This window comes from Mirounga leonina, unplaced genomic scaffold (assembly GCF_011800145.1).
Source record: "Mirounga leonina isolate KUSES-001 unplaced genomic scaffold, KU_Mleo_1.0 Mir_104, whole genome shotgun sequence".
NCBI lineage: Eukaryota > Metazoa > Chordata > Mammalia > Carnivora > Phocidae > Mirounga > Mirounga leonina.
In genome coordinates this window covers 16251649-16270578 of record NW_023270231.1, presented here as the reverse complement: position 1 = coordinate 16270578, position 18930 = coordinate 16251649, and the positions used below count along the sequence as shown (strand labels likewise).

General features: G+C 47.5%; 1 protein-coding gene across 2 annotated transcripts in view; it reads left to right on the top strand.

The window, feature by feature from the left end:
• The window catches only part of STK10 (serine/threonine kinase 10), a 119379-nt gene that overhangs the window by 43506 nt on the left and 56943 nt on the right, over positions 1-18930 (top strand). For both annotated transcript variants that reach the window (XM_035014188.1, XM_035014199.1), the window contains exons 3-4: positions 10535-10583; positions 15324-15473. In XM_035014188.1, coding sequence (XP_034870079.1) covers positions 10535-10583; positions 15324-15473 — 199 coding nt within the window. The remainder of the gene's footprint in view (positions 1-10534; positions 10584-15323; positions 15474-18930) is intronic.

The window sequence follows — 18930 nt, the reverse complement described above, 5'->3', positions numbered from 1 at the left end:
AACACTTGTTCTTTTTTTTTTCTTTTTTTTAAAGATTTATCTATTCGAGAGAGAGAGAGAGAAAAAGCACAAGTGGGAGGGGCAGAGGGTAAATAAGCAGACTCCCCACTGAGGGTGGAGCCCGTTGTAGGGCTCCATCTCACAACCCCAAGATCTCTCACTACCTGAGCCAACACCAAGAGTCAGATGCCTATAACCACCTGTGCCATCCAGGTGCCCCTCCTTTTTTTTTTTTTTTAAATAGCCACCTTACTAGGTGTGAAGTGACATCTCATTGTAATTTTGATTTGCATTTCCCTAGTTAGTGATGTTAAGCATCTTTTTATTTTTATTTATTTATTTTTAATTTTAATTTTATTTAATTATTTGAGAGAGAATGAGAGAGAGAGAGCACGAGAGGGAAGAGGGCAGAGGGAGAAGCAGACCCCCTGCTGAGCAGGGAGCCCGATGTGGGACTCGATCCCGGGACTCCAGGATCATGACCTGAGCCGAAGGCAGTTGCTTAGCCAACTGAGCCACCCAGGTGCCCAAGCATCTTTTTATGTGTTTATTGGCTATTTGTATATTTTTGAAAAAATGTCAATTCGAGTCTTTGCCCAATTTTGTTAGTTTGCTTTTTTGTTATGTAGTTGTAGGAGTTCTTTCTGTATTATGGATATCAGTCCCTTATCAGATACATGATTTACACATAGTTTCTCCCATTCTGTGGGTTCCTTTTTCAGTCTGTTGATAGTGTCCTTTGATGCACAAAAGTTTTAAATTTGGATGAAGTCCAGTACGTTTATTTTTTCTTTTGTTGCCAGTGCTTTCAGCATATCCAAGAAATCATTGTCAAATACAATGTCAAGAAGCTTTTTCCGTGTGTTTTCTTGTAAGAGTTTTATAGTTTCAGCTCTTATGTTTTGGTCTTTGATCCATTTTGAGTGAATTTTTATATATGGTATAAGGTGTAAGGGTCTACCATCTTCATTCTTTTGCATATGGATGTTTAGTTTTCCCAACACCATTTGTTGAAAAGACTGTCCTTTCCGCCTTGAATGGTCTTGACATCCTTGTTGAAAATCATTTGTCCATATATGTAAGGGTTTATTTCTGGGCTATCTTTCCATTGATGTATATGTCAGTCATTCTTCAGTACCAAGGTGTTTTGATTACTGTAGCTTTGTAGTAAGTTTTGAAGTCAGGAAGTGTGAGATTTCTAACTTTCTTCTTTTTCAAGAATGATCATTTTGGCTATTAGAGGTCCCTTGATATTCCATATGAATTTTAGGATGGATTTTTCAATTTTTACAAAAGATGCCATTAGGATTTGATAGGGCTTGCACTGAATCTGTAGATGGGGTAATACTGACATCTTAACAATATTGAGTCTTCCTGGGTGCCTGGGTGGCTCAGTTGGTTAAGTGCCTGCCTTTTGACTCAGGTCATTATCCCTTGAGTCCCGCTTTGGGCTCCCGTGGGGAGTCTGCTTCTCCCTCTCCCTTTGCCCCTTCCCCCTGCCCATGCTCTCTCTCTCTCTTGCTCTTTCTTGAATAAATAAATAAAATCTTTAAAAAAAAAAAAAAAAAGTCTTCCAGTCCACGAACATGGGATGTCTTTCCATTTACTTGTGCCTTCTTTAACTTCTTTCAGCAATGTTTTATAGTTTTCAGTGTACAAATATTTTGCCTTCTTGGTTAAGTTTTTTTTCCCCCTAAGTATTCCTGAGTTATTTTCTGCTTTTTGATGCTATTATAAATGGAATTGTTTCCTTAATTTCCTTTTTGGATTATTCATTGTCAATGTATGGAAACTCAACTGATTTTTGTGTGTGGTTTTATATCCTGCAACTTTGCTGAATTTGTGTTTATTGGTTGTAACAATTTTTTGTGTGTTCATAATCTTTAAGGTTTTCTACATATAAGATCATGTCATCTGCAAACAGAGATAATTTTACCCCTCCTTTGCAATTTGCTTGTTTGTATTTTCTTTTTCTTGCCTAATTGCACTGGCTATGACTTCCAGTATTGTGTTGAATAGAAGTGAAGAAAGTGGGCATCCTTGTCTTGTTCCTAATCTTAAAGGAGAAGCTTTCAGTATTTCACCACTGAGTATGATGTTCACTATGTTCACTGTCATATATGGCCTTTGATACGTTGAGGTGGTTTTATTTTTTATTTTTTTAAGGTTTTATTTATTTATTTGAGAGAGGAAGAGCACAAGCTGGGGGAGAGGAAGAGGGAGAAGCAGACTCCCTGCTGAGCAGGGAGCCTGACGCAGGGCTCCATCCCAGGACCCTGAGATCATGACCGGAGCCGAAAACAGATGCTTAACCAACTGAGCCACCCACGTGCCCTGAGGTGGTTTTATTCTATTCCAAATGTGTTGAGTGGTTTTCTCATGGAAGAGTGTTGAATTTGCCAAATGTTTTTATTCTTAAATTCTTTTTTTTTTTTTTTAAGATTTTATTTATTTGAGAGAGAGAGAATGAAAGACAGAGAGCATGAGAGGGAGGAGGGTCAGAGGGAAAAAAGCAGACTTCCTGCTGAGCAGGGAGCCTGATGCGGGACTCAGTCCTGGGACTGCAGGATCATGACCTGAGCTGAAGGCAGTCACTTAACCAACTGAGCCACCCAGGTGCCCCAAATGTTTTTTTTCTTTTTTTTAATTTTAATTTAATTTTTTTTTTAAGTAGACTTAAAAAAAAAACAATACAGGGTGAACTCACGACCTTGAGATAAGACCTGAGCTGAAATCAAGTATTGGACGCTTAACCCACTGATCCACCTAGACACCCTGCCAGATGTTTTTTCTGTATCAATTGAAATGATTATGTTTTTTTCCTCCTTCATTCCATTAATGTGGTGTATTACATTGACTGATCTTTGTGTGTTAAACCATCCTTCCAGGAATAAATCCCACTGTGTCATTGTGTATAATCCTTTTAATATGCTGCTGAGTTTGATTTACTAGTATTTTGTTGAGGATTTTTGCATCAGTATTCATCAGGGATATTGATCTGTAGTTTTATTTTCTTGCAGTGTGTTTGTCTGGCGTTTGATAGGGTTATGCTGGTCTCATAGAATGAGTTAGGTAGTGTCCATTAAGATTTTTTTTTTTTTTTTGTGATTCAGTATTGGTAGGTTGTGTGTTTCTAGGAATTAGTCTGTGTTATCCAGTTTGTTGGTGTATAGTTGTTCATGGTACTCTCATAATCGTTTTTGTTTCTGTAAAATCAGTAGTAATGTCCCTGTTCATTTCTGATATTAGTAAAATGAGTCCTCTCTTTTTTTCTTAGTCAGTCTGGCAAATGGACATATGTTTTTACATATCTTGCATGTATATCTAGGAGTGGAATTGCTGGATCATATGGTAATGCTATGTTTAACATTTTGAGGAACTGCCACACTGTTTCTAAAGTACCTGCACCATTTTACAATCCCCCCATCATTGTTTGAGGGTTCCAATTTGTCCATATCCTTGCCAACATTTATTGTTCTCCATCTTTTTGATTCTAGGCATCCTAGCAGCTATGAAGTGGTATCTCATTGTAGTTTCAATTAGCATTTCCCTAATGACCAGTGATGGTGAGCATCTTTTCATATACTTATCAGCCGTTCGTTTCTCTTTTTTGGAGAAACATTTATTCAGATCCTTTGTCCTTTTTAAATTGGGTTATTTGTCCTTTCATTGTTGAGTTGTAAGAGTGCTTTATATATTCTGGATACTAGTCTTTTATCAAAATATATGATTTTCAGGTGTTTTTCCCATTCTGCGGGTTGTCTTTTCACTTTCTTGATCCTGCCCTCTGATGTACAAAAGCTTTTTTTTTTTTTTTTTAACATTTTTTATTTATTTATTTGACACAGAGAGAGAGAGAGAGAGCACAAGCAGGGGGAGAGGCAGGCAGAGGGAGAGGCAGAAGCAGGCTCTCCACTGAGCAAGGAGCCCAATGTGGGGCTCAGTCCCAGGACACTGGGATCATGACCTGAGCTGAAGGCAGCCGCTTAACTGACTGAGCCACTAGGCGCCCCTGTACAAAAGCTTTAATTGTTGATGAAGTCCATTGTGTCTATTTTTTCTTCTGTTGCTTGTGATTTTGGTGTCACTTCTACCCACCCGATCTTTACTAATCCTCATATACTTCTTGACGTGCACTCAGGGATCCTCAAAGGTTTTTTGCAAAAAATGGGAGAATATTTAAATAATTATATTTATATACACACACACACACATATAGTTATATATATAATATATGTTAATATATTTTAATGTATAAATTATAATATTTATATATGCTCATTTTTTGGGAAAATACTCACTGTTTTGGACTCCATCTTTTTCTGTCTGACCATCTTTAATAATGCAAATCCCTAAAGCTTCTGAAAATACCCAGGGCTTCTCAAACCATCACTTGGTAAAGACTTACTAGGATGATCTTAACATCCTACCCAAGCCCTCAGCTCTTTGGTTAGAGGCACAAAGAATAAGGAACACTGATGAGGAAGTTCAGGTTAATAAGGAGGATAAAAGAGATGATAATTCTGCCAGTTTGCTCCCCAGATTTCTCTACCACCATCTTATATTAGTTTTTGCTAGGGGGAGGAGAGATGTGGCCCCAAGGTCCAGGCTTCTTGCCCTTTTGCAAATTTCTATAGAGCAGTGGTTTTCAAAGTATGGTCAGGGGACCAGCAACAGCACTGCCCCCCCCCACCCCGGGTGTTTATTGGAAACGTAGATTTTTGGATGCTACCCCAGACCTGGGGTGGGGTCCAGTGACCTTTGTTTTAGCAAGTTCTCCAGATGATTCTAATGCACGCTGAAGTTTGAAGACTACCGGCATAGTGTTTTTAGCTGCTAGCACCTAGAGATTACTAGGAAAATCTTACTTGCCCAGTGAGATGGCATCCTCGTCCTCCTCTTTGTTCTAATTCATCCTCATCATCCCTTGCCAAATGTGAGATCAAGTGCTTTTGGTAATAAGTACCAGAAAATCTCAAACTAGCCTAAACAATGGAAGAAATTAATTGGCTTGCATATTTTATTTGAAAAGTAGAGGGGAAGGTCAGGTTTGAAGGGAATTCCAGCATGGCTCAGTTACACTGTGATTCTCTCTGCACTCCTCTTTTTATCAGCCATGTCTTCAACTCTGGCTTTCCTCATGGTTGCAAGATGGCTGCCTACAACTGTCAGGGCTTCGTGCTTCCTAATTGGCTCCAGGGGGAGATATCAGGGCATCCCACACCATGAAGCAGAGCTCACCAGCTTGGCTGTGCTTAGACCGGCCCTGAGCCAGCACTCAGGGCAAGAGGCAGAGAAGTTCCCTGATTGGGTTAGGCCTCCCCTCCCCACTGGGGATGAGGTGAGTCCCACTCAGCTATCATGACTGTTTCACAAAAGGGAAGGGAAGAATGGTGTGTCCGCAGGCAGAAGACAGCCACGATACCTTGGCCTTTTTGCTCTTTGTGCTAAATCCACTGTTCCTCTGCGGTTCCACCCTCTAGAGATACCGTATCCAGGGGGATCCTCTAAAGCAGAAACCTGTCTGTGACACCGCTTATTAAAACCCTCTGGTGCCTTTCTCCAGACACACACACAAGAGCTTTCAGGGTCAAGTTCATCCTTTAAGATGTTTGAATTCTAGTTCCAGGTGACCTTTGTGACCCGCTCTCTTCCCATCCATTTGAACCACTCCCCCTTCATACTCTTCCACGCTGCTGTAGCCGCTGCTCTTGCCGTGTTCTGCCGGCAGTGTCTTTGTCCTTCTTCATGTGGCAAATGTGTCCTTCAAAGCCGCTCTTTGGCAGGCCCTCCAGGATGGCCACAGGTTTTTAGGTAACACAGTCACGATGTGCATGTATTGGCCTCTGCCTGTGGTCTTGGGGCAGGGACCTGTCTGGCTCATCCTGGGTCCCCAGTTCCCCAGGCTTGTTATAGACAGAGCTCAGATAGTATTTGTTGATTAAACATGACTTTTCTGGCCCTGCTGTGCCTAGCACTGTGGAGCCCCTGGTGGACCCTCGGTTGGTGCTTGTTGATGGATTAAACTGATCACAAACCTCGCTTCTCCAGGTCCTGAGAAAACCCTGAGCCCCAAATGGCTTGCTGCTCTTAAGGGAGCATGAAGGGTGAGTTTCTGCTGGTTTCAAGGAGTCGGTCCTTGGTACTTGCAGCTGTTGGATTTGGGGCTTGGTGAGGGCTTAGAGGCCTTGAGCTTTGCACCAGGAACCCTTGATCCTCAGGAGCCTCTTACCATCCCTGGACACAGTGAGCACAGGCCTGCTGGGGCTTTAATTGTGGACGGGCATAGATACCCCATCCCCCTGCAGCTGAATAGATGCAGCTATAGCCACGGGTTATTTTAGGCCAGTTCTTACCATTAAAAAAAAAAGCTTACTTCTAATATTTTTATAACTCCTATTTGTTGCTTAAAATGTGGAACATATATACAAGTCTACATCACCTGTAATCCTTCCCTGGGTATTCACGTATGTGCTTCCATTCTGTTTTCTAAGCATGTATATTTAGTGACTTCCTAAGGTCGTGAGATGCTTATTTTATTTTTATTTATCATTATTTTATTAATTGAGATTATTTTGTTAAGTAAACCCTGTGCATTTCTTTTTTTAAAAAATTGTATTTATTTATTTGAGAGAGAGGGAGAGCAGGGAGGGAGAGGGAGAAGCAGGCTCCCCTCTGAGCAGGGAGCCCAACGTGGGGCTCAGTCCCGGGACTCTGGGATCATGACCTGAGCCGAAGGCAGACGCTTACTGACTGAGCCACCCAGGCGCGCCAAAACCCATGCACTTCTGTAGAAGTCCCCTGCAGCCCTGGCACCGACAAGCTGAAAGGTAGAGCATTAAGATCCATGTAATGGAACCCAGTAGCAGCTATGTTATGGAGGGGACCTTTTTTTTTTTTTTTTTTTTTTTTTTGGTATCACATCAAGGCACTAAGATGTGAAATTTTAAAAGCCGAAAGGATGGGAGGAAAAAGGGGGGCAGAGAAAACCCAAACCATATTTTGCTCTATGTGAGAGGATAGTCAGGCAGAAGCTACACAAAGGTTAACGGGACATCACTCTAACACATGCGTGATTAATACCAAAGAGTGCTGCTTCTTCAGACTTCTGCAGGATGGTCATCTTTTTTTTTTTTTTTTTTTTAAGATTTTATTTATTCATTCGAGACACAGAGATACAGAGAGAGAGAGAGAGCACAAGCACGGGGGAGAGGCAGAGGGAGAAGCAGGCTCCCCGCTGAGCCAGGAGCTGGACATGGGGCTCGATCCCAGGACCCTGGGATCATGACCCGAGCTGAAGGCAGATGCTTAACCATGTGAGCCACCCAGGCGCCCTGGATGGTCATCTTTTAAAAAACACTTTATTGGGGTCCATATGAAAGTTGTGAAATATTGTGGGTTTCCTGGCGTGGAGCCAAAAGTTGGTACATGTATTCCTGGGAATAAAACCAAAGATAAGCTCAGAGCTTCCCAGCAGCCAAAGCAATCAGTCAATCAATCAATCAATCAATCAGTAAATGTTAAAAAATTACAAAAGGGAAGTGCATGGGGTCATGGAGATCTTGAATTGCAGAAGGGGAAGCGAACCAGATTGGCAGGATGCTCAAGCTTTCCTAGTGCTGAACTCTGGAGAGGGTGGTCATAGAGACCTTGTGTAAGGGTATTGTGTAAGGGACAACTTCACTGACAAATGCAGGAACTGCCTGGATCTGGCCACAGCTCGCACTGAGTCTTGATGATAACAGCGGGCGTGTTGATGAACTGTAGTTCTAGGAAGGCAGAGATTTGTGGGAAGCCTGAATAACATGGTCTGAGTGTGACACTGGCTGGTGGTTTTGTTTGCGAGAGATCCAACAGGAGCACGTTAATTGGTGTGGCTTGGTTATTGCGCTTTCATGTTGAGAATCTCATTTAACTGCCTTGACGTTGGAGGTAGAGGTGATTAGTGCCATTTTGCAGATGAAATTGAGGCTTCGGGCGATTCAGTGACTTACTCAAATTCACATAGCCAATTAAGTGGCAGTACCAGGACTTGAATTCAAGTCCTTTTCTTTTCTTTTTTTTTTTTTTTTAATATTTTATTTATTTGACAGAGACACAGCGAGAGAGGGAACACAAGCAGGGGGAGTGGGAGAGGGAGAAGCAGGCTCTCCGTAGAGCAGGGAGCCCAATGTGGGGCTCGATCCCAGGACCCCGGGATCATGACCTGAGCCGAAGGCAGACGCTTAACGATTGAGCCACCCAGGCGCCCCAAATTCAAGTCCTTTTCAACCACAGGCTGTTTGAGAAGGGGGAAGTGCCTGAGCCTGCCCTGTGTTCGCTGTGTGGGCTGTGGGCGGTGTAGGGCCTGTTGTTTTGTAAACACCACCTCATCCAGTCCTTACAGTAACTCTGGGTGGTCCCTAGTATTCTCCCATTTTACAGAGAGGTGGTCATTACCCAAGGCCACACATAGTAAGGGCTGGAGAGGCAGAGCGGAGGCTCCTGACCTGGGTTTGGGGGGACTTCAGGGTATGTGAGAATTCAGTAGAATTGCATGCAAACACTTGTTCCTGTTTGCATTTTTCTGGGTGAGAGGAGAGAGGATACCTTTCATGGAGTGTCCAAAACTAACACAAGAACAGAAAAATCCCAGACCTTTGAGCTCAAGGAAGGAGTCCTAGTAACAGCTTGTACTGACTGAGCCCCAGCTGGATGCCTGTCGCCCAGCAAGGCTTGGATGACCTGTCATTCTGGTGGGGTTTGGGTGTGTATCCCCCCATCTTACAGGCTGCTCAGGTAGGAAGTGGTTTTGCATAATGACAGTTTGCTTCTTTTCCACATTGCCTCTCGTGGCTGGGGCTGGACTTTTCTAGTAGTTAATGGGATGCTTTTAGCCCTTCTGGGGACCTGAGAATTATTAAAAGGCAGAATGAGATGCTGTCTTGCAAGAGGTCAGTGCCTGTGTCTGGGTCACCTCTGTTCCCTGACCGCTTGGGAACATGTCTGGTTGGTTGGTGGTTGGTTAAATGAAGCAGTGAATGAATGAATGAGGCGGAGAAAGAAGTACATCTCACTGTTCTGGATTGTAGGACATTAATTCATCTCCGATCGCTTTTGTCCAGGGTCGCCGTAGTGTTGGAAGTCCTGGGGGAGTACTGGTCAGGCATGACTGGAGTGACCCTGGGAGCCTCAGAGGCCACATCCTCCCTGGCAGGAGGTGGTGTGCGAGCTGGTGGTGTCCCCGTACGTGGCTCTGTCCCCTGCCGTGGAGCCTCCCCTCAGCGTGGTGCAGGCCTGTCTGCCAGAGGGCCAGCACTGTGTTGCTACCCCCGGTATCTAGTACCTCTAGTGTCCCAAGGCCATAGCTAGTGAACAGTGGGCCGGGGACCTGGGTCCAGCCCTGCATCACTGCATCCTTATATGTACATTGCCGGGAAGTCTCTGGAAGGTCCACCACAAGCTGGAGACTCATGGAAACACTGAGGCCTCTCCTCCCTCCTCTGGCTGGAGAGCAGCTCTGGCCCAGGGGGTCATGGCAGCAGTTTTCTTTTCCATTGCGAGGATGATGGGCCCCACGGCCTGGTGCCTGCCTCTGCCAAGCTGAGCTGGAGGGACTTTGCCACAAGCAGGGCCGGGTGCTGGGAGCCGGGAGGAGATTTCAGGAACGTCTGCTACAGTCCGTGAGGCTCTGCCCCGTCCCCACCTACTTGCTTCTGTAATTTCAGGAAAATACAGCATCTTTGCACGCGTGCCAGGAACCCAGAAAAAGAGCGAGGATGGGAGAGAGCCAGAGAGGGAGGGCCTGGGTCGGCACCAATGGCACTTCGCAGTCTTCTTGTCCTTCTCTGGCCCCTGTGCTGGGCTGGGAGCCCCTTGAGGGCCTGGGTCTGGTGGTTCTCCGGGGGCCCGCTACCTACTGGGTGTGTGATGAATGAATGAATGCGTGTGTAAATGAATGACCTGGGGAGTTAGGAAACCTTTCTAGTGCAGGACCTGCCACTAAATCATCTGTGGCCTTGGTCAGCCCCATCCCCTTTCTGGGTTTCTACACCTGAGCTGGTCTTCAAGGCGCCGATGTTCTGGTGTTCCACGCCAGCGAGGGCCCTGGCCTCTAGAAGATGGAGAGAGGCAAGAGATGGGTGCTGGGATTCGGCGAGGGCGTGGCCGGCTTGTATGCGGGCAGAGGGGCTGCTGGGACTGCTGGCTGGGAAGCTTAGGAAGGGGCAGTTGGCAAGTGGGGGCCCAGGAGGGGGGCAGGCAGAGGAGCAGGGAAGGTGCAGGCCTGGGGGCAAAGCTGTCCGTGGCAGCTGTGGGTTTCCATGGCAACTTTCTTTTTTCCGCTGCAAAATGCCCAGCAACCCTTCTGGATTTTAGAGCCTCCTGTGAGGGTTGGGCTCCGATTAGGGTAGTGCAGACTGGACAGGCCCCGGGGCAGGAGGAGGAGAGGCCGGGGAGCCAGGGCATTGGGTGCTGGCTGATCCTGCCAGGACTGGGGCCGGGTCCTGGGCCATGCACCCCTGCTCACTGTTACTTTGCCTTGTGTTTTCTGCAGATCATGATCGAGTTCTGTCCTGGGGGAGCTGTGGATGCCATCATGCTGGGTGAGTCTTTCTTGATCCAATGTGGTGGTGCTGGGGTGGGCTCTAGGGCCCTAGGCTAGGACTGGTGCCGACCCAGGTCCTCCCTCTCCTTCACTCCCCCCGCCCCAGCAATTCACATGGCCTGTTGGAGTACCTTTTCGCTCTGTCCCCTTTTGGAAGCAGGGGCTGGGTTCTTGGAGAGAATGCAGGCACTCATTAGAAACCAACACTTCTTCAAAAAGCCGTGCGTCCTTGAGCCGGTCACTCACCCCCTCAAGCCTCGGTGGCCATAAGATGGGTGTGATGGCTCCTTTGCCCCACCCCACACCACCCTTAGGAGGTGAAAATGAGACACCTGAGGGAGGTTCTTTGAAAAGTGGGGATCCCCACACCCATTTTGTAAGAGCTTAATGGGGATGTTACCAGGTTTTGATATCCCAGACAAGCTTGGACAGTAAAAAAAAAAAAAAATCACTTTTGTGAATATTTTGTGACTAGTCACTGTATGCCAGAGATTGGGGTAGGTACTTTGATGTATCTGATCTGAGTGTTCCTGTTTTATTCCTGACCAGATTGACACTTCAGAGGGGTTAAGGGGCTGGCCAAGTGTCCTACAGCAGGACTGAGAAGGGCGCCTGGGTCTTGCCGGTCTGGTGGGCAGTGAGTGAGGAAAGGCCGGGGGCCTGGGGCCCCAGAATATTGAGAAGCAGGCCCAGGATTGTGAGGTGGCTCAGGAGAGGGGAGGTTTTCAGTTTAATGTAGCACCATCCAGCTACTCTTTTATTGTGAGGAAGGTATTTCCCCCCTTAGTTTATCTCAGGAATCTCTTGAGTTTGTGGCAGCCCTTTCCAGAGCTATGGAAATGCTGGCCCTTCTTGAGAGCCCCTTACCACAGGGTGCTCAGATGGAGAAATGACAGTAGGTGACTGGATGTGAGTACTTGTGATATGGCCCTTGGGTGTTCCTTCTCTCAGCAGAGACTACCTTTGAAGATTTTCATTGTTCTGGGTAGAATTTAACAAAATAAAAATGGTGGTCTTGTGTGAGTCAGATTCTCTAGGTTACAAGGTGATCAAAGACTGTTTAAATTGGTTTAGTGGGAAAAAAGGGTGGGAGATGTGGGAGAGGGAATTTATTTGCACAAATAACTAAAAAGTTCAACGGTTCCTGGCTTCAGGCACAGCTTGATCTGGGAGGTTTTTTTTTTGGTTTATTGTATTTAATTAATTAATTAATTAATTTATTTATTTATTTAACGTTCTCCTAAGACCTTGGTTTCCTTCTCCAACTCTTGGTCCCACTTTCCTCTGTGTTGGTCCTATTCTCATGCTGGCTTTCTATTCACAGTGAGAAGGTGGCTGTAGGAGCTCCAGCAATCATATCTGTATTCCAAACAGCAGGATAGAAGAAGGGAGGGTAGGACAACTTGACAAACACACACCCCATTTCCACTTTTTAAAGGAGCTGTTATAGAAGCCCCACATGACACTTCCATTTACATCTCATTGGCCAGATCATAATAGCACATAGCTGGAAGAGAGGCTGGGAAATGTGGTCTTCTTGCTGGGTGGCCGTGTGTTCAGATACTAAAAAAGTAGGGGCGAGTGGGAGCCACCTACCAGCTTCTGCCTCTCCAGGTGTGAGCTTAGCTCGCTGAGGCCTGTGGGAGAATATCAGAGATGGAAGAGGTATTTATGCATAGCAAGTCCTTGACCTCATTCATGACTGGGGCAGGACCCCAGGCTGTGGCTCGGCCTGCAGGCAGACTCACTCCCTGTCTCAGTTCTCCTGGTGGACCTGACTGCTCCAGCCCCAGGTGGTTTTCTCCCTGCTGGTGGCAGCAGTTAAAGGAACATTGCCATCAGCATTCTAGAAGTCAAGGTGGGAGCAGAGAAGGTGGGATGGGGAGACCTGACAAAGTGAGACCTGGCCCTGGTTGCAGCTGCATGATGAGGGGTGGACTCTCCCACAGATGCCCTGCCCTGCTTAGAGGGACTTTCTGCCCTTAGCATCTCCCCGTCGCCCTGTGGAGTCACATAGAGTGGTGAGCCTGGACGTGGGGGCCAAGAGACCTGAGGTCTGTTCTAGGTTCCTCTGCGGGGTAGCTGTGGGGCGCTGGGCTGGCCTCTTTGTGAGATGAGGGGAATATGCACTGCATTTTACTGCATGGCCCCTCTAGTTAGTTAACACCCAGTGTTTGCTCTGATCCGGTTGGCCTTGCTTTGCCAGCTCTTAAACGCTTGGCTCTCAGCCCTCCTGCGGAGGAGGGGGGTGGGGTGGGACTGGCTATGGTTTCAAACAGACGTAGGACTCATCTGCAATGTTGCAGATTTTTTTAATTTGAATAAAATATTCATATATTGCTGTGTAATCAAAAATTAATCTCAAGAATTTATCATACTGTATGATTCCAATTATATGACATTCTAGAGAAGGCAAGACAATGGGGACAGAAATCAAAGTAATGATAGCTTAGGGGCTGGAGATGGGGGTGAAATGTTGATCACACACAGATTTGGGGGAGTGATGGAAACATTTTCTATCTGAATCATGGTGGTGATTACATGACTATATATGTTTGTCCAAATTGGTAGAATTGTATATGTAAACGAAAATGAATTTTACTGTCGATAAATTATATCGCAATAAATTGGGCTTAAAAAAGGTCTCTCTACCTTATTGGGTTATTGTGAAGATTAAATGAAAGAATGCATCCGAGTCCCTAACTCCATGCCAGGTACATCGGTAAAGGCTCAGAAAATGGTGACCATGAGATCACCACCATCACCACCATCACCACCATCACCATCATCATCATCACTTTGCTTATTCTGATTTCATTTATGTCGAGAAATCAGATATGAGCAAGTCACATTTTGACATTTAAAAAAATTGCTGCAGATAATCCAGCATAATCTCAGGACCAGCATAACAATAATCACCTTTTATTGACTGTCCTTCATGCTGAGGAGTGAACTCAGCCAGGAGTGAATTTATGGCTGGAGCCCTGCCTACATCACTTACCATCATCCCATTCTATGGATTAGGAGATGAAGGCACAGACAGATGGAGCACCTTCAAGAAAGCACGTAGCTAATACGGAGCAGTGCCTCGGTTCAGGCTGTCTGGGTGGTCCTGATGCCCCCCCCAATGGCTCTGAGTCTGTCCGTGGTTTGGGGGGACACGAGAGTTAAGGATGAGGCCGCAGGGAGCGGTAGGGGTTGGAGACCCCAGAGAGGGACCCGTGGTCGGTCTGGGGCCAGGCTTCCCAGGGCAATGCTGCTGGCTCTTCCACCCCGTCTGGTAGATGTTCCCCAAGCCTGTGGGATCCATCCTTGAGGATTTCTGGCCCGGCGCAGCGGGGGGAGACAGATGGGGGAGTGCTGCCCTAGTCAGAGGGAGGCCTGGCAGCAGCACCCTGGCCAGCCGGCCCTGGAGCCTGCGCCTGAGGACCCCGCGGCGAGGACCCCACAGGCAGGGCAGTGGGGGCTCACTTCAGCACAGGGGGCTTGGTGGCAACAAGCACTAAACAGTCACGATGGCCAGTGGGTCAGTGAGCACAGGATGTTGACCTTGAATCTTCTCATGCCCTCCCTCCCTCTCCGTCTCACGTTCTGTCATGAGAAATCAGCCTTTGGGTCGGGAATGTTTCCTCTGCGAAGCCTTGGCTGGACCACCGTGACGGCCCCCAGCCGAGCTCCCTGTCTTCTTTGCTCCCCTGCAGGCTCTTCGCTCACCCTGCTAGGGAGAATGTCTTAAATGCAAAAGTCAGATTGTCTCTGCCTGCTTCGAGCCTCTCCTGGACTGCCCATTGCGTTTCAGAGAAAGTGTAGCCTTCATAGATGGCCTGCGAGGTCCTGCACAATCAGGCCCTTCTGACCTCTGACCTCGATTCGCTTTCCCCTCATCCTTCCCCTTCAGTCAAAAAGGGTCCTTTGCACATGCGGTGCCCCCTGTGTGGAAAACTCCTCTTTGTGCTCCCCCCCACCACCTGCTCAGAGAGGGGCCCCGCCATCTATAAGCAGACACTGGGATGGACCAGCGTGCGTGTGTCTCCCTGACCAGCACACATTGCTTCAACACCAGCCCGTGTCAGCCTCCAGGCCTCTGCTTCTGCTGCTTCCTTGACCTAGAATGCCCTGGAATAACTTGGAATGCCCTGGCCCCACTTTTCGCCTCTCAAACACCTGTTCTTCCTACAAGACACAGCTTGAATGCCCTTCCTTCTGGGGAGCCTGCTAATTCCCAGGCAGAAGGGCTTGCTGCCCATCCTGCCCGCTCCCAGCCCCCACCCACATCCCACTCTATCCTGAGCATGGCTCGCCGTTCCCACGCCCCTCTCCGTGTCCCTGCAGCAAGCGTGGAGCTGACACGGAGTGAATGTCACCCACTGCCTGCTTGCAGAATGGGCCTTGGCCTCTTGGAGGGGTTTTGTTTATGAACCTGAGCTCTGAGGCAGACTGGCTGGCTTGAATCTAAGATCTGTGAGCTTCTGCCTGTGTGACCTTGAGCAGGTGGGCTGACCTCTCTGAGCCTTGGCTTCTTCATCTGTCAGCTGAGGTAATAACTGTGCCTGCTCCGTAGTGCTAGTATGAGGACAAAATAGGTAACATGGAAAGTGCTTGGAAGTGAACTTGGTACATGGTAAGTGCTTAGGGATGTTGGGGGCCTTTGTATTTCTTGTACCTGGCACGAGCCTGACAGTCAGCCTGCCTGAATGCAGTGAATGCTGACTGGACAGTGGTTCTGCTCTGTTTGCAGAGCTGGACAGAGGCCTCACGGAGCCCCAGATTCAGGTGGTTTGCCGCCAGATGCTGGAAGCCCTCAACTTTCTGCACGGCAAGAAGATCATCCACCGGGATCTGAAAGCTGGCAACGTACTGATGACCCTCGAGGGAAACATCAGGCTGGGTAAGGGGTGTCTGTGGGGGAAGATGGGAAGGCAGACCCCCACAGTGTCTGCCTGAGGGTTGTCAGCCTGGCCTCTGTGGGCGGGAGGGAGTGTGTGGGGGATCCTCACTCTTACGGTGGCCAAGGGTGTCTTACCTGTCCGAGGCCACAGAACGCAGACCGTAACCACTGGCTCAGTCTGACCCACTGGTTCTCAACTGAGGGTGATTTTGTCCCCCAGGGATGTTTGGCAATGTCTAGAGCCATCTTTGGTTGTCACAGCTAGGGGCAGGGGAGACTCCTGGCATCTGGGATGTAAAGGCGAGGGACGCTCGATGTCCTGCAGAGCGCAGGGCAGCCCCTCGCCACACAGTGGTCCTGCCCATGAGGCCGGCGTGCACTGTGGGAGGCGCTGGTCTGTGCCCTTTTGCTCCTGCTTCTAATCAAGAGAGTTTGAGTGAGCGTGAAGGACAGAGGGACAAGTCCGCCTCCATTCACAGAGAGAAAATAGTATATCAGACGTATATATCAAAACACACCTTTTTTGTTTTCATGTCTCTTCTCTCCTTGACCTTTTTAAAAAAATTGTGGTAAAGTACATATAACGTAAAATTTATCATCTAGCTTTGCAGTGCACAGTTCCAGGGCATTAAGTACATTCATGTTGTCGGGCAACCATCACCACCATCCATCTCCAGAAACTTTCCATTATCCCACCCTGAAACACCATCCCCATTAAACACGAACCCCCGGCCCGAGCCCCAGCCCCTGGTAACCTCCATTCTGCTTTTTGTCTCTGATTTTGACCGCTCTCGGGACCTCGTGTAAGTGTAGTCATTGTGTTCTGGTGTCTGGTGTGTTTCACTCAGCATCATGTCCTCAGGGTTCATCCCTGTTGTAGCAGGTGTCAGAAGTTCTTTGTGTTTTTCATACTTTTTTTTTTTTAACCAAAATAACACACAAACGAGCTGCTCCCACCACCTTCCTTCTCCATCCGTTTCTAGTGACGACACTTCTAACTCTTCTCACGTTTCCTCCTGCATTGATAAATAATATGCTTATCATGCTGTTTCTTAAGTAATGGTTTTTATTGTTTGATGAAAAAATAATACATGTTCTTTATACAAAATTCACATAGTACAGGAAGGCTTAGAGGGGAAAGCCGGGAAGTACCTCCAATCTCATTATCTAGATGTTGGCACTGGTCGTCATCCCAGATCAGGTCTGCGTCTCTGCCGGTAGAAGGATGTACAGACAGAGAGGTGTTGGGGAGTGGTATTAACGGCGGAGAGATGATACTCTCTTGTTTACCAGTTTGACTGCATTCCACTCTTTTTTCTAGTAACTCCTTCCTGGTAGCTAAATCATTCATTCATCTGCACGTGCGCCCGACCCCCCTCAACCCTGTCCTTCCAACAGAGGAGCATCACTATTGTCGTTCCTCTAGTGGAACCTCTGTGGCTTTAAGGAACATTTGAATTTGTCAAGAATTATGATAAGAAACTACACCGGTGTTGAGTCTTTGTGATGGAGAACTGCAGGGATAGGCATGGGGATTGGAAGGGAATGGTACAGTGTCAAGGACATCTTCTGCCGCAGGAGGGCAGCTCCCAGCATCCTTGCTTTGAGGGCTCTGAGGCTCAGACAGGGTGGGGACCTGCCCTGGGTCACAGAGCTAAGCAAGGACAGAGCCAGGGCTGATCCCAGGGCCACTGGCTCCCTTCTCAGGGCTGACCCACATCACCGCACTCACTTCCGTGTGTGCTTTGAGCTGAGGGTTAGGGTAGGGCTGGGCCTTAGAAAATGTATGCAAGACTGGTAGGTTCTCAGATTTAATGCATTTTAGTCCTTTGGAGGGCTCCTAACACTCAGATTGCTGGGTGTAACCCCAGGGTTTCTGTCTGGGCTGGCCCAAGAACTTGCATTTCTTTTCTTTTCTCTTCTTTCTTTTCTTTTTTTAAGATTTATTTAATATTTGAGAGAGAGAAAGAACATGTGGGGGGAGGGGCAGAGGGAGAGAATCTTCAAGCAGACTGTCCGCTGAGGGTGGAGCTGGATGCAGGGCTCCATCCCACAACCCATGAGAATGAGATCATGACCTGAGCTGAAACCAAGTGTTGGATGCTGAACCGACTGAGCCCCCCAGGCGCCCCAGAACCTGCACTTCTTTCTTTTTTTCTTTTAACATCTTATTTATTGGGATGCCTGGGTGGCTCGGTTGGTTAAGTGTCTGCCTTCGGCTCAGTTCATGATCCCAGGGTTCTGGGATCAAGTCCTGCATCGGGCTCCCTGCTCAGTGGGGAGCCTGCTTCTCCCTCTGTCTGCTGCGCCACCTGCTTGTGCTCTTTCTCTCTGACAAGTAAATAAGTACAATCGTTTAAAAAAATTTATGTATGTATGTATTTATGTATGTATGTATTTATTTAGAGAGCACGAGCCAGGGCCTGTGGGGGGGAGGGGGTGGGCAGAGGGAGATGAGAGAGAGAATCTCAAGCAGACTCTGTGCTGAGCATGGAGCCTGCTGGTGAGGCCCAGTCCCATGATCCCAAGATCATGACCTGAGCCAAAATAAAGAGTCGGACGCTTAGCCAGCTGAGCCACCCAGGTGCCTCAGAACTTGCATTTCTTTCTTTCTTTCTTTTTTTTTTTTTTTTTAAGATTTTATTTATTTATTTGACAGAGAGAGACACAGCGAGAGAGGGAACACAAGCAGGGGGAGTGGGAGAGGGAGAAACAGGCTTCCCACTGAGCAGGGATCCTGATGCAGGGGCTCGATCCCAGGACCCTGGAACCATGACCTGAGCCGAAGGCAGAGGCTTAACGACTGAGCCACCCAGGCGCCCCAGAACTTGCATTTCTAATAAGCTCCCACTTGCAGCTGATGATGAGAGACCCCACTTTGACCATTACCTTCGACCCTCACTATCCAAAGGGCGGTTGGTGGCAGCATTGGCATTACGTGGGAGCTTGTTAGAAATGCTCTGCTGTCCGGAGGGTAGGGTTGGTTCTGTCTTGAAACCAGTAGTATGAAGAAGTTCCTCATATCAGGCACGAGCAGGGTCGTATTCTGTTCTATGTCCCAAAGACCAGCATCCCTGATACTTGCAGGGTCTGTGCCTTCTGGGGTTCAGCTCACATCCCTGTGGCTGTTCTTCCTCCTTGTTCCTTCTTTTACCTGGAATGGTTAAGAGCATGCACTCTGTAGTCAGAGAGTCCTGAGTTCAAATCCCAAGTCCGCCTCTAGGTCTGTGACCTTGGAAAAGTTACTTAACCATGCTGCTTTTCCATTTCCTCATCTGTAAAATGAGAATGATAACAAAACATCTGTCAGAGGGTTGGGAGGCTAGTACAAGAAGAGGCATGTGTTGTCAGCTCTCGTAAAGGCCGGCTGTAATTATTGTTGTTTCCTTCAGTGTCTGCTGTGTGCCAAGCCCTGTGCTGGGCCAGGAGGGCAATGAGACCCTAGTCCTTCTCCTGC